Source organism: Gouania willdenowi, chromosome 8 (assembly GCF_900634775.1).
Source record: "Gouania willdenowi chromosome 8, fGouWil2.1, whole genome shotgun sequence".
Classification (NCBI taxonomy): Eukaryota; Metazoa; Chordata; class Actinopteri; order Blenniiformes; family Gobiesocidae; genus Gouania; species Gouania willdenowi.
In genome coordinates this window covers 3540314-3556658 of record NC_041051.1, presented here as the reverse complement: position 1 = coordinate 3556658, position 16345 = coordinate 3540314, and the positions used below count along the sequence as shown (strand labels likewise).

The 16345-nt window shown below is 39.2% G+C and overlaps 1 protein-coding gene across 1 annotated transcript in view; it reads right to left on the bottom strand.

Moving 5' to 3' along the window:
• The window catches only part of kri1 (KRI1 homolog), a 28296-nt gene extending 12444 nt beyond the window's left edge, over positions 1–15852 (bottom strand). The window contains exons 1-9 of the mRNA XM_028454691.1: positions 15630–15852; positions 15476–15552; positions 12377–12479; positions 12152–12251; positions 674–716; positions 549–598; positions 383–488; positions 231–308; positions 47–156 (exon numbers count right to left, since the gene is read on the bottom strand). Coding sequence (XP_028310492.1) covers positions 47–156; positions 231–308; positions 383–488; positions 549–598; positions 674–716; positions 12152–12251; positions 12377–12479; positions 15476–15552; positions 15630–15714 — 752 coding nt within the window. The 5' untranslated portion in view covers positions 15715–15852. The remainder of the gene's footprint in view (positions 1–46; positions 157–230; positions 309–382; positions 489–548; positions 599–673; positions 717–12151; positions 12252–12376; positions 12480–15475; positions 15553–15629) is intronic.
• Positions 15853–16345: the final 493 nt, after the last annotated feature.

Here is a 16345-nt window from a genome sequence, read left to right as displayed (position 1 = left end):
CAATCATGTGTAGCAGGGGGCCCAAATTATGTAATGTGTGCAGTACCGATCATCAGTGTCCTTATCTTCCAGGTAGGCCTTGTTCAGCATGTAATCCCTGAGGAAGCGCTCCTTTTCATCCAGCTGAGGGTCATTCCAGTAGTCTCTTAAGTGTTTCTGTCTCAACAAATAACATCCTTTAACTTCATGAACACAAACATGCTTGTGGTACGGTGCTTTCACACACTCACCATGTCCGTGACTTCCTGTGGACTATCCAGTTCAGCCTGACCTTTGAGCCAGGCGACATAGTCCTCCTCCTCCTGGTCCTACACGCACACACACACACACCTGTGATCTCACTCTGATTAAAAATGTGAGCAGCAGCTGCAGCTTTTTCTACCTTTTCTTCCTGTGTTTTGATCCTCCTGGTCAACAGATGGGAAGCTCTGCCTTCTTTGCCTTCCTCATCCTCCTCTTCATCACTGTCCTGGATGAACTTCCTGAAGCTACAGACAGAGTTGGCTGGTCAGTGAGAAAGTAGTTTGGGGCAGCGGTTAGTGATGTACCTTTCTTTGAGCTCCCTCTGCTCTTGCATGTAGCTGGGGGAGGATGTCCTCTACAAAGGAAAACAATAGCGGTCAAAGTGACATCTCTGATATGTTATTAATGTCATGTGATCCACCTCCATTACCTTGGCAGCTTCTTCATCATCATCACTTTCATCTTCAAATTTACTGCAAAAGGAAAAGAAAGAAATTACATTGGATGAGCATCACTTCCCTAAGATTTGATGACCAATGACTGAAAATTCGGCCAGCAAAGATTTTCGGCCAAAAATGGCCTAAAAGTGCATTTTTGGTTTTCAGACTAAACACTATTCTCACGGAAACAAGCCGACCAACACAGAATGTTGTGATGACGCAAGCAAACAGCATGGTCAGCGCTTGTCTGGAAACAGGCCAACTTGTCCGTGGACTCGTGGAGCGTCTGTATTTCAATTAATCTGAGCATTAAAGTGTCTTCGTGTGTTTTATGTTTCTCTGGACGTTATCACAACTGTACGTGGTCCATGTTATAAAGATCATTACTTGAATAGGATTAAACCAGCGCACACGAGAAATGATGCACGCTGCAATCAGAGCACACAGACTCGCACATGCTCTAAGAACATGCTTAGAGACGCACACGCTCTAAGAACATGCTTAGAAACGCACATGCTCTATGAACATGCTTAATGATGCACACGCTCTACGAACATGCTTAATGATGCACACGCTCTAAGAACATGCTTAGAGATGCACACACTATAATAACATGCTCAGAGACGCACACGCTCTAAGAACATGCTTAGAGAAGCACACGCTCTAAGAACATGCTTAGAGAACATGCTAAGAGACGCACACGCTCTACGAACATGCTTAATGATGCACACGCTCTAAGAACATAATTAGAGAACATGCTTCGAGACGCACACGCTCTACGAACATGCTTAATGATGCACACGCTCTAAGAACATGCTTAGAGAAGCACACGCTCTAAGAACATGCTTAATGATGCACACGCTCTAAGAACATGCTTAGAGATGCACACACTATAATAACATGCTCAGAGACGCACACGCTCTACGAACATGCTTAATGATGCACACGCTCTAAGAACATGCTTAGAGACGCACACGCTCTAAGAACATGCTTAGAGACGCACACGCTCTAAGAACATAATTAGAGAACATTCAATACAATGCAGCTACACACTGTTACACACATTTCAAACAATATTTTGCACACTTAAATAATGTTCTTGTTAGTAATAACCTGAATAGATATAACTTACTTTTGTTTAATATATACCTGTATATATTTCAAAATATATTTGCCTTACAGTTTGATTATTTACTTCCTCTGCGGGCGCCTGTATGTATGAGGAAGGTTCTTAGGTCTACAGCCTTGAGTCTGTCTTTTTGGGGTTTGACTCCTAGTGGAGTTTGCACTGGCATCCTATCGTTTGGGGATGGGGTAGTGGTAAGTGCTTTGGGGGGAGGGGGGAGGGTTCGGGGTCCACTCGTTCATGTTGGTGTTTTTTCTCCCCCTTTTTTTTTTTTTATTTCTCTGCTTCCTTTTCTTCTCTCACTCTCTCCCTCTTGGGGTTGGGGGGTTTGGATTCAAGTTGTCCCTTTGTGTTAATGTTTAATACACATGACTGACACTAAAAGCTAAAATATCAGATTTATTAGCTGGAACATCAAAGGTTTAGGAAGTGCTGTTAAAAGATCCAAGGTCTTTTCTCATTTAAAACGCTTAAAATCTGATATTGTCTTTCTGCAGGAGACCCACATGAGAACAAATGATCATGTCAGACTGTGTTGTCCCTGGGTTGCCAAGATATTCCATTCTAGCTTCAATTCCAGGGCCAGAGGGGTTGCCGTAGTGATTGGTAAATCTGTCCCATTCACTCACACCAAAACCATTTCTGACAGAGATGGCAGGTACTTGATTATCTCTGGTTTTATATCTCGAGTTCCTGTTTTATTAGTTAATGTATACGCGCCAAACTTTGATAACCCAAATTTTATGAATACACTATTTGAAAAATTGCCCTCTTTAAATGATAGCTTATTGATATTTGGTGGGGATATAAATTGTACAATTAACCCTCAGTTAGACCGTTCTAACCCTGGACCAGCTCATTCCCAGATGGCTAAGTCTCTTAGTTCTTTTATGTCCAGTGGAGGCTATGTAGACCCCTGGAGATTTCGTAATCCGACTGGCAGACAGTACTCGTTTTTCTCGCACGTGCACCAGACTTTTTCGCGTATAGATTATTTTTTTGTAGATGCTAAGCTTATGCCTAAGGTCTCAGATGTTGGGTACCACCCTATTACTATCTCGGATCATGCGCCTGTGTCTTTGGATGTACAAATATTGCCTAGTCTGAATTACTCCTCACACTGGAGATTCAACACCTCTCTTATCAGATGGAAAATTTTGTGAACTGATTTCCAAGGCAATAGATGATTTCATCAGCTTTAACCAATGTGAGTCGCAGCCTATCCCAATGGCGTTACTATGGGAATCTTTAAAGGCCTATTTGCGAGGCCAGATCATCTCATATTCTGCGCACGTGAAAAAAATAAGGATGTGGAAAATCCAAACATTATTGACCGAACTTAAATCTTTAGACCAACAGCTTGCAGTCATCCAAACTACTGATTTGCTTAGACGCCGAGTTGCCATACAAACAGAGTTGGACCTTATTACTACCAACGAGGCGGAGCCTTTATTATTACACTCACGTTGTAAATATTACGAACATGGAGATAAGTCGGGCAGACTACTTGCTTATCAGTTGCGCCGTCAAGCAGCATCCCGATTAATACCTCGTATTAAAAATTATTCTGGAGCCCTGGTGGAAGACCCTGCCCTTATTAATTCAGTTTTCTCCTCTTTCTATGAGTCCTTGTACAGTTCCGAATTCTCTGATTCAACAGACATGCATGCTTTTTTAGATGATCTTACATTTCCTACTGTAAACTCAGAAGCACTTAATCAGTTAAACTCGAAACTGACAGTTGCAGAACTTAATTTGGCTTTACAAAACATGCAAAATAATAAAGCGCCGGGCCCGGATGGATTTCCGGTGGAGTTCTTTAAAACATTTCATTCTAAACTTATTCCGATATTACATTCAGTTTATATTGAATCCCTATCATGTGGCAATCTTCCCCCTACACTGAGGCAGGCCTCTATTAGCGTCCTTCAAAAAAAAGATAAAGATCCACAGTTATGTTCCTCATACAGACCCATTTCTTTAATGAATGTAGATTCGAAAATATTGGCTAAGGCTCTCGCTCGCCGTTTAGAGAATGTGCTTCCAAGCATTATCTCTAAGGAACAGACAGGTTTCATAAAGGGGCGCCAGCTGTTTTACAATGTTCGCACTCTGCTAAATATAATCTATTCTAAAGGTACCACTAATAAACCGGAAGTAGTATTGTCGATTGACGCAGAAAAGGCGTTCGATAGAGTTGAATGGCATTACTTGTTTGCAGTCCTGGCAAAATTTGGATTAGGTGATGAATTCATATCATGGATACGACTTCTTTATACATCTCCATGTGCTAGCAGCGTCACCAATAATGTCAGATCTAGATGTTTTCCTCTAAATAGAGGCTGCAAGCAGGGCTGCCCACTGTCGCCCCTCCTATTTGCACTCGCAATTGAGCCCCTGTCAATATATTTGAGGTCTGCACCAGACCTCACTGGCATTACCCGGCTACAAAAGGAATTCAAACTTTCACTGTACGCTGATGATTTATTGTTGTATATTACCAATCCTAAGACTGTCTTTCCAAACATTCTTTCCTTTTTTCATAGATTTGGTTCTTTTTCAATATATCAAAGAGTGAATGCTACCCTATTAATAAACTAGCAATGCAAATGTGTCCATCAGATATTCCTTTTAAGTTTAGCCCCTCTGGATTCAGGTATTTGGGCGTCAATATAGTTAGGTCCTTCAAATCTCTTCATTCTGCCAATTTCTCCCCCCTGTTATCTGAGATTGAATCTGATTTTCAAAGATGGGCTTCACTCCCCCTCACGTTGATTGGGAAAATTAATACAGTAAAGATGAATGTTTTACCGAAATTTTTATTTTTGTTTTCAGTGCCTGCCCATTTTTTTTACCAAAACGGTTTTTAAATCGATTGATTCAACTATTTCACATTTTTTGTGGAACGGCAAATCACCTCGTGTCAGGCTAAAAGTACTTCAAAGTTGCAAATTTGATGGTGGCTTGTCCTTGCCTAATTTCCAGTTTTATTACTGGGCAGTGAATACATCTAGGATTACATATTGGTCAGGGTCAGTTGATGTTCCCTGGTGTAATTTGGAGATGCTGTCCTGTCCCTTGTCATCCCTCTCTGCGTTATTAACTGACTCTGTTTCTGTCAACCTCTCTGGCCTTACTTGTAACTTGGTGGTGATTTCTACTCTTAGGATTTTTTTTCAGTTTCGGAGGCAATTCAAATTTATCGATTCTACGCCTTTAACACCATTGTTGAAAAATCATAGGTTCAAACCCACATTTACTGACCCTGTTTTTAAGTCATGGCATGATAAGGGATTGAGGCGTTTTAAAGATTTCTACAAGGACGGGGTTTTTTGCTCTTTTACAGATCTTTCTCTTGACTTTAATCTACTGCCCACTCATCTATTTAGATATTTCCAGGTGAGAAATTGTGCCAAAGCACTATTCCCTGGTTTTCCTTACCTTCCTCCTGAGCAGCCTTGGACTGAACTTTTACGATTAACCCCCTCACAAAAGTCAATCATCTCTAAAATATATAACATTATTCAATCATATGATAACTATTTAACCACAAAAAACAAAAGAAGCCTGGGAGAATGAACTAGGAGTAGTCTTTAACCAATGCTGGTGGGACTCTGCGTTGAAACTTATTCATAAGACAACTATCTGTGCTCGTTTGACATTGATCCAATTTAAGGTTTTGTTCAGGTGTCATTACTCAAAAGCAAGGCTTGCTCGAATTTTTCCAACTACCATAGACATTTGTGATAGGTGTGGTGGATCGCCCTGTGATCTTGCTCATGTTTTTCTCCTGTCCAACTTTAAATACATTTTGGCAAATCTATTTTAATACCATGTCTAAAGTGCTTTCAAAAAACGTTGATGTTTCTTCTCATGTGGCTATTTTCGGTATCCCCCGAGAACTACTCCAATTATTCAGCTCTTCACCTGCAGATTTTAGCATTCACATCTCTTATTGCCAGACGGCATCTCCTCATACATAGGAAGTCAACAAGTTCCCCATCCAGCACTCAATGGATAAATGAGGTCATGTCTTTTCTGAAAGTTGAAAAGATTAGATACTCCAAGAAAGGTATGACTGACAAATTCTTTCAAAAGTGGCAAGCATTTCTTAACCTTTTTGAGGAAGCGTAACCCCCCCCCCCTTTCTTTCTTTGTTTTTTTTTTTTGTTTTTTTTGTTTTATTTTTACTTTTTTTTTTTTTTACTTTACATTATGTTTAAAAGAAAAACTAAATGAAACAGTGTGCTTACTTTCACTTGTATTGTACAATTGAGATACAATGTTCCTGTGCACATTAATAAAAACATTAAACAAAAAAAGTAAAAACGTTTCAATGGGAACTTCCAGTTTACAAAATAAAAGTCCGTTGGAACAACGTTATTAGTTACATTCAAACAACATCTCTTCAGAGCTACAGAAGATAGGATAATTTAAATTAGGTCAATTTAAACTAAGTTGATCAAAACCTAATTATTAAACCTGATCAGAGTCAGTAAACCATTGAGAGGAAATGTGGTGACATTAATGCTGTTCTCATACATCATTATATGACATATAAATAATTAAAAAGGAGCAGTCAGAATAATCCATGTCACTACAATTTATATCTACCTTTTAATTGTATCTTACTTTATTGTTGACATACATTTTTGTTTAATTATGAGTTTTTTATGTATTATTATTTATGTTGTTTCCTCACAGGAGTTAAAAACTAACATTTTCTTTAAAAAATTATAAATATTTTTTTTTAAAAAAAGTAATTTAAAAAAATAAAGTGTAAAACACGGAATTTGGGGAAAAATAAAATAGAATTTGGGAAAAAATAAAACGTAATTTGTAAAAAAATAAAACAGATTTTATAGGGCCCTAAGTCAAAGATACGAACTTCTTAGTAGTAAGCAGTGATGTTGCTAGGTACGATACATTGTGAACATCAACTTATGTTTAAAATCAGAGTAACTAGCAAAAGAAACCTAGCCGTCAGCGGACCCCTTAATGCATTAAATCAGTGCAGACATGATCGCCTTGTGTACATGCTAGTTTAGCCGCTACAACAACAATCTCACCGGTAAGAATATGTCATCTCACGATATAAACGATTAATTCCCATGTCGGAAATTAGAGAGGGCCACAGGCCATTTGTCCCTCAATTTAGCCAAGAATGTCCCTAAAAACCTTGTTCCACAGGACAAAACTGCCTCTGTATGTTGTCAACTTATTATTTTATGAGCTGAACGCTGTTTACGGGAACTCCGCAGCGAAGCCTCCGTAGCCGCGGTGTGCACCACGCCTCCCACCACGCCTCCCACCCCCAGCTCTCACACCCACAGACGGCGGTGCTCGTCATGGCTACCTGAAGCTGCCGAGCAGCGATACATCATTTATTCAGTTTATTTCCGACATGGTTACATTCACTTTTTTTTTTTCTTTTTTTGTACATGCCGAAAAAGGAGACGAGAGAAGCAGTTTGCTTATCCGGGTCCCGTCCCCTGTTTTACCATCGCAAATTTACATGGGTTTACATGTCTCTCTGGTCAAACATTCTTGATTTCTTCTGAACGTCCATCTGTAGTCAGTGTTGTCCTCTCTATCTTTGTTTGTATTGGCCTTGTTCCCTGCCAGACGTTGTTAGCATTCCTCCAGTTCAAGAATAGTTCCTCTTTCGAAGGTGTTTGGAAGGTTTTTCCCTTTTCATCCACAATGTCACCTTGTTTTGTCTCTACATCAAGGGTAATCCAGCTGTTGTTAGTTCCATTGGCAGTGTTGTATCCTCCACTGTCTGATGATGGGATCAGATCCAACTTGTATAAACACATCACTACATCCCAGTTCACAAGCAAGGCAGTATTTTAATGTAATATATCTTAGTTCATAAGCGTGTTTCTAACTGCTGTTGTTAGTTTTATTGGCAGTGTTGTATTTTCCACTGTTAGATTTAACTTGTATAAACACATTATTATATCCCAGCTCATAAGCAAGGCAGTAATTTCATTGTATAAAAAGAAAAAACGTGTTTCTAACTGCACATATGACAATAAACACTTTGAATTTAAATTTAATGTAATCCTTAATCACCCCACCACCTAGCAATTGAAATGAATAAATGACAGACCTTTTTTACTCTTGGTTTCACATTTAAATCGGTCTCCGTAAAATAATCACAGTCTGAGTTTTGTTTCCAGTGTTTATATAGATCTGGGTCCATATCCATGATTACCATCAGTAATGTTGTTGTTTAGGTGGATCCTTCGTATTTTCCCAAGTTGTCCATCGTTTTGACGAGAACTGGTTTTCCGTCCTCTTCTTCCTGGATGTAAATCCTGCAGTTTTTTGACCAAGTCTTCATAATCTTTCCTTCTTTTTTTATTTGGCGTGCTTTCCATGCAATGCTTGCATTTTGTTTCGTCAGGTTTTCATTGATGTACACCTTCGTTCCCTTGAGTTTGTTTCCTTGCTTGAGTATTTCTCCTTTGAATTTTATATTCGTGAAGGTTATTTTTACAGCTCTGGTATCATTTCTCTTTGGCAGGAGATGGCAGGAGTTGATGTTGTCAGGGTTCAGGACAATGTCCTTCGACTTCAGGAAGTCAATGACCTGTTGTTCAATCGATTTTGTTTCTTCGTCACTCCTGGGTTTTATCTTTAGGCCTGTGATGATGACATCTTTCTCTCTTTCCTTTTGTTCCAGCTGTTCAACCCTCGCGTTCAACAATTTTATCTCTTCAGCATTTCTTTCATTCTTTTCTTTCAGTACCTTTGTTTCGCTTTGTAGTCTTTCCAGTGAGTTTTCCAGCGTCTTTTCCAACGACTTTATCTCGGCAGATAGGTTTTGTAGACCCTCGCGTATCATCTCCTTGACCTCTTCCAAACCCGAATTGGGTTCTGAAGGGCCTCCCTGCGGTTTTTTCACCATTTTCCTTCAGTCTTGGGCCCAGTTTTTCAGGCTGTTCAGGCTGTTCAGCTGTAGCCAGCTGTAGCCAAGGTCGTGTTATCGGAGCAAACGAAAACACGTCTGCTGTCTCCAAAGACCAGAGATTCTCTGGTCATGAACCACTACTTGGTTAAAACCAGATAACCATCCAACAAAGTGAACCAAGCCAAGTTCCTCCGTCATGTCCACCCAAAGTTCCACAAACACGGGGACAGAGATGAACCCGAAGCAACGATTATGAACTGGAAACTCAACTAAAGCTAACTATGCTAAGCTAACCCACCGACACAAAGACTGGGCTAAGAGCTAATGCTAACCACTCCATATAAGGAATAGACCAAATAAAAAGAACTTAATGTCATAAAACCACAGAGAGCCACTGATTTGTTTATAGTAAGATTTAACACTTGTATGGAAGGATAAAATCTAAACATGTCACACGTTGTGTGCAATAAATATTAACATAATATTAATGTCACTATTCGTCCGTCCCAACTTGTGAAACGCAATATTTTGTAATTATATTTCACAAGTTCACAGACAAAACTGGTCCCATTAGACTAATGTAACTATTGAGATTATTATACCTAAATATGCTGAATAATTAAATCATCAGCTTGATCTGGTTTAATTATAGGAAATCAGAGTTATTTATCAATCATAACTTTATGTAACTCATAAGATAAATTAAACTAGATTCAGCAACAGTAAAAACACTGATGGAGTTATTTGTGCTTTTCATGTGCTTTTTTTTTTTTTAGAAAATAATTTCATTTTAAGTGAGGAAATAAATTAATTTCGTACAATAACACTAATAGTGATCCACATGTACTGATAGATTCCATAAAATATCAGCTCATGAGCTCTTTGAGTCAGCAGCTATTGTAGCCTTTTATAATGTGTTGATGTATTCAAATTTGTTTGTTGAACTTGTTTACACTTTAAGCTGGGAATTGTTTTATTTATTTATAGTTTTTTATTTATCATGATGTTTATTGTAATCGTGATAAATACCAGAAATTATTGGGATAATTTTTTTAGTCCATATCGCCCATCCCTAGTTAAAAGTTCAAATTTCTGAATTGTAAGAATTGTTCATGTGAAAGACATCTTATTGTGTGTGTTTTGTTTTTGAGCAATGTCCCTTAATGTTGTTGTTTTCACTAATTAAATTGAAAAAAAAAAATGCAGGAAAAACAGAAGACTGACCTTGACCTTAAATATGACCTTGAGTGAAGGTGATATTTAATATGAAGCGGTTTGATCTTTGTATATGAGTGTTATCGCATTTTCTATTATGGCGTACTAAATGCCGCCAGTCGAGAACGCAAAGCATGATGGGTAATTTTGACATTGAGTCTTGTTTAGGGATGGACAATCAACATGTGTATCAAATATGAAACAGTTTGAACTTTGCATTTGAAAGTTATATCGAAACGCCATCAACCCAAGATGGCCGACTTCCTGTTTGGTTTTGGGCGGGGTCATAATGTAACTTTTAGCTCATCTTGGGGTCAAGAATACATGTGAATTTCATCTGACTCCAGCCTACTCTCAATTCTGGTTCTTCTCGGTCTGATGGTTGACACAATCAACCACTCCATCCTACTTTCCTGCTTAAAATCCCTCCTCAATATCACTGGCGATGCCCTCACCTGTTTAAAGTCTTACCTTGCTAACAGAAAACAATTCATCTTCATTAACAACTGCTCCTCCTCCACTGCCCCCCTGTTCCAAGGAGTCCCCCAGGCATCTGTGCTTGGCCCTCTCCTCTTCACCATCTACCTCCTAACCCTCGGTCAAATCATTCGTCGTCATGGTCTCCGTTTTCACTGTTACGACGATGACGTCCAATTATACATCTCCACCAAGTCTATCACCCATGAAACCCACTCCACACTCTCAAACTGTCTTTCTGATATCAAAACATGGCTCCAAGAAAACTTTCTAATCCTAAAAAGTAACAAATCAGAGATACTCCTCATTTGTGAACGCAAAGCATGATGGGTAATTTTGACATTGAGTCTTGTTTAGGATTGGATAGTCAATATGTGTATCAAATATGAAGCAATTTGAACTTTGCATTTGAGAGTTATAGCGGTTTTTCTCTTATGGCATGCTAAATGTACCAGTCAAGAACGCAAGGCATGATGGGTAATTTCAACATTGAGTCTTGTTTAGGGATGGACAGTCATGATGTGTATCGAATATGAGGCAGTGTAAACTCTGTATATTAAAGTTATATACATTTTTCTAATATGGTGTTCCCCATTCACTTTGACCTTCAACATATTTTTTTTTTTAACCTTGAGCAAAGTTCAAGGTCACACACTGAAAGGAAATGTTCAAAGGTACGAGTCTGAGAACTGTATCTCAATTTGTGCCCAATTTTTCAGGTTTTTTCTTTCTCTCTGTGAGGTCATGAACTTTGACCCCTACCAATCTTTTTACTGGTGGGTCGTAGAGCTTCGCCACATGAAAATAAAATACTCAACTGGAGATGAGCCTTTCAGAAATGTAAGCATCAAACTTGTACGATGAATATTCGCAGAGATACAGGAAAATTTGGATTTTGACACTTGATGTGACCTTGACATTTTGGCGCCAAAAAATGTCAACTGCACACCCTTGGCATAGCCCCTATAAGTTGACATATGTATCACTAGTGCTGCATTAATAGCCTAGGACAACAAATCAAGTTGGGGAAGAAAAATAATAACTCCTACGATTACAATGTATTTGGCAATTTTCAATGCCAAATACAATAAAAACAAGGTGCAGTACAATAGGGTTTATGCACCGTTGTGCTCTGGCCCTAATTAGAGGTTTAATTGAGTAACTGTCTTTAAAACTCCTTGTAGAGCAGCATGGAGGTAAAAAACATGTGGTCGAGGAGACATTAGCTGTGCCAATGGGAACTTCTCTAATACATTGTTCTCCTCTAAATGGGTCCAATGTCGCCCCCCGGTCAGTCCGTTCACGCTCCTGCTGTCTTGTGTCGTGCAGAGCCATCTCCGTCGTGTCTCATTTGTAAATAGAGCATCCAACCTCTGGCTGTGGCTGCTCTGATACTCAACAAGAGCTCCAATATCTATCAAATCCACTGTCTTTAAAAAAACTATTTGACAATGTTAGCGCACTCAGAGTCTCGCTGTCGCGCATACAAGCGCGTGTCCTGTAACCATTGCTGATTGGCCAGCAGTCCAGGAAGGCGGTTCTCAGCCATTCTGATTGGTGAACATATATGTCACTCAAATGATGGAGATGGAAAAAAACCTCCAGCATCTGAGGTTACGTAATCGCAGTAGTAAAAACCTTAATACTGATGCGATTAAAGTTAATCGTTCAGCCTTATCATCAACATCCCGAGAATAAAGCATGTATTAGATGAGTGACAGACAGACTGACCCGTCTCTTTCCAGGATGACTTTACGTTCATAGTCCTTCAGGTACATGGGCTTCACCACATGCTTGGAGGTGCTGGGCTTCTCCTGACCGGTTACTGCGTCTGAACAGGACAAAAAACCATCATCAGCGTCGCCTGTCTCAGTAATAGCACAGCAGTGTCTCACCACGGGCCAGCTTACATTTAATACGAGTAGAATATTCTAATTTAGATAAAAACACAATCACCTTTGGCGTAGAACTGTGCATCTTTGTTGTAGATCTTGGGGTCTTTCTGCTTCAACAGAGACAATGTCCTGTAGAAATCCCTCTCTGTGTCAGGGTCCAGTTCCTAAAGAGACAATCCATCAACAAATCATCACTATGGCTCAACCATTCATTGCATTGCATGACTGTATGATAAAATAAGATTTCATAACCCAATCTGCAGCGGAGGTTGTACGGCTTCCTCAATTTATCGGGGGAAAATTAAAGCGGTTAACTTCTTGAAAACCACAGTAACTAGGTAAGAAGAGTAGATGAAGTGGTGTATCAGTCTGGTTCCAGTAAAAAGTGACCATAAAAAGCTGTAAATTGACTGATATGTAGACGTGGGGCAGTGAGGAGGAGACTTCATGTAGTAAAGGAAACTTATCAGTTGAAACACGGACATTTCCGTGACAGCAGCCCGCCTACCTGCCCGTTCTGATTGGCCGAGTTGTCTGAAGGGCACCCTCATCAGCCATTAGGGTGCGGCCTAAGTTAGGCTGCAGCATTTGTGTGAATTTTTCTTCGAAAATTACTAAATTATTGTAATGCGGCCAATGAAACAGTGTGTTTATAGCCCGGAAATTACGATATAAGCTTTTGCTACGTCTGGATGATCCAGTGCTCGAAGAGATCCATGCCTTGTTTAACTACATTTGGGAAGCTGAGTCGCTACCAAAGGTTTGGAATCATGCTTTAGTAATTCCAATCTTGAAGCCGGGAAAGGATCCATCCTCTCCGTCGTCTTCCAGACCTATTGCATTGACTTCAGTGCTGTGTAAGGCGATGAAGAGGATGGTCACTAATAGACTTGTATTTTTTAGAGGTTACTGGTTTTTTTTGTGAATTATCAAAACAGATTTAGGTTTGGTAGAGATACCACGGACTCAGTTGCAGTATTGGATCACGATATTCAAAGGGCAGTGATTAACAAGTAGGATGTGGTGGCAGTTTTCCTCGACATAGAAAAGGCTTATGAAAGTATGTGGTGGGAGGGTTTGCTGTTTAAACTTTTTGATGCCGGCATTAGGGGATGAATGTTTCTATGGATTAAAGATTTCTTTAACGGTAGAACAATACAGGTAAGAATAGAAAATCAACTCTCTAAAACGTAATTAGTCCTGTTTTATTTAATGTAATGATGAAAAGTATTTTTCAGTGTGTTAATCCAGTTTTTGGAACATCCCTGTTTAGATGATGGAGCTATTTGACGTAGGGGTAAAAATATGAAACATTTAATTAATCAAACTCATGAAGTAGTACATTGGGCAAATATGTGGGGTTTTAGCATCTAAAGGTAATTATATGATCTTTGGTCTGAAAAAGAAAATTCCCCAAATGACTTTAGTATTTATATGAAAACCAGTTAGAAAAGGTAAAAGTGTTTAAATTTCTTGGAATGTGGATGGATGAGAGGCTAACATGGAACACGCATATTGGAAAAGATTGTTGGTAAGTGTGAAATAGTTACTAATGTACTTTGTAATTTGGCTGGCGGTGACTGGGGAGCAGATAGGTCAACTCTGCTTATGATTTATAGAGCAATGATAAGATCGACATTGAATTATGGTTGTTTGTATTTGGTGCTGTGGCTAAAACTGTTTGCCGTGGAGCTTTTAGAACCACACCCACACCCGCACTATTGGTTGAAATGGGGGAGACAGCTTTAAACATTAGAAGGCAGAAGCTGGGGCTCCAGTACTGGGCCAGACTAGCAGGATTGCATCAGTGTGGTCCCCCGTTCCATTCTGGCTTTTGCCAAAACCAGAGGTCCAATTGGGCCTGCTGGGGCTGGACAAGAGTCCTGTTAATGGCCAAGTAAATGAGTTTGTGGTTTTTAATAAGGAAACTTCTTATCACATTTTTACAGATGGGTCGAAGAATCCGAGCTTGAAAAAAGCTGGTTTGGGAGTCTACATTATGAATGATGAAATTGGGAAAGGTATGCGAGTATCTGATTATGTATCTGTGTTCACTACTGAGCTGTTAGCTATTTGGTGGGCTTTAGATTGAATTGAGCAAAATAAACCTAGAAACATACATTTATTCTGATTCTATGGCTGCCTTACAGACAATTTCTGACAGCCGTTCTTGGGGCTGGGGCAGATATTGTGCTGGAGACTTTGTGTTGCCTTCGTCAGATAGAGTTGATGGGGTCTAGTATTGTTTTTTGCCTGGATCCCATCTCATTCAGGTATTGTGGGGAATGAAGCTGTTGATAAGGGCGACCGTGGCTCATGTGATAGTGGGTCGTCTTCTGATCGAGAGGTTGGGGGTTCGATCCCAGTACCTGACTATGTGTCGAAGTGTCCTTGGGCAAGACACTGAACCCTAAGTTGCTCCCAGTGGTCGACTAGCGCCTTGCATGGCAGTCCTGTCCCACTGGTGTGTGAATGTGAGAGTGATTGGGTGAATGAGCTGATATGTAAAGCGCTTTGAGACTGCTTCAGTGTGGTGATAAAGCGCTATATAAAATCAAGTCCATTTACCATAAGCTAACTAAGGAGGCTCTTCTCCACACGGAAATGTAAGATATGCTCCGTTTGGGGAAGGCTGAGAGTATCAGTATTTTTAAACCTACTATGTATCAACAATGGCAAATGGAGTGTGAGAATGGGACTAGAGGGAGAGACTATTTTAATTGTTAACCTTGTGTACAGGGCAGTAGACTCCTGTGGTCAACCAGACAATCAAATCAAGTGAAAATAACCAGATTAAGACTGGGGCATTGTGGGCTTGCTGCATATTTAAATCAAATGGACAAGCATCCACATGGACTATGTCAGTGCGGTCAGCTTGAGACTATTTCACGTATTTTATTGTCGAGTGTACGTTACTCTGTTGAAAGAGAAATGTAATTTAAAGAACTTTCAACCCTTGGGCTTACAGTGTTTTCAATCAAATCGATGTTTTTGTCAAGAACAAATTTGTGTTCAATAGATAACATAAGGCAGTCATGAGCTATCTTTTCTCTACCAACCTCTGAGAATCTAAAGTGAAGTGATTCTTTTGAACAGAAGAGGGCAGCATTGCGCCTTTTTAGAGTGCAGCCTGCTGGAAACCATTAGAAGAAGAACTGACCACTTCACTGTCATCAGAGCTGCTATCGGACGACTCAGACCCGCTCTCTTCTCCTCGATCCCCGTATCGATCCTTCACTGCACGAATGTAAAAGATTACAAAAATAATAATAAGTTCAACACACGTGCTAAGTAAAAGCACAAAACTGACTCACGTCTCTGGAGCTCCTCTTTCTGTCGGTATTTGTCGTATTTTTGCGCGAACTGGGTGTTAATCTTCAATTCAGATTTTCCGGACATGATTGAGGTATCTTTTAAATAGGTTAAAACACTGTAAATGTCCTTTATTAAAGACGTAATGTTTTCCAGCCCTCCACCAATGCTGGTCAACAGCACGTGGTTTCCGGTAGTTTTCTTCTTCTTCGTATTTTTACAACTGGTTACATCCGGTTAGATGCACTAGCGCCTCGTGCTGGTTCATTCCGTGACAGTGCAACTCTTCTTTTCTCCCTCGTCACCTCCTTTCTTCTTTATTTATTTATTACTAATTACTAACCCTGTTTATTTATTTATTACTAATTACTAACCCTAACCCTTTTTATTTATTTATTACAAATTACTAACCCTAACCCTTTTTATTTATTTATTACTAATTACTAACCCTAACCCTTTTTATTTATTTATTACTAACCCTGTTTATTTATTTATTACTAAATACTAACCCTTTTTATTTATTTATTACTAATTACTAACCCTGTTTATTTATTTATTACTAATTACTAACCCTTTTTATTTATTTATTACTAATTACTAACCCTAACCCTTTTTATTTATTTATTACTAATTACTAACCCTGTTTATTTATTTATTACTAATTACTAATCCTTTTTATTTATTTATTACTAATTACTAACCCTAACCCTTTTTATTT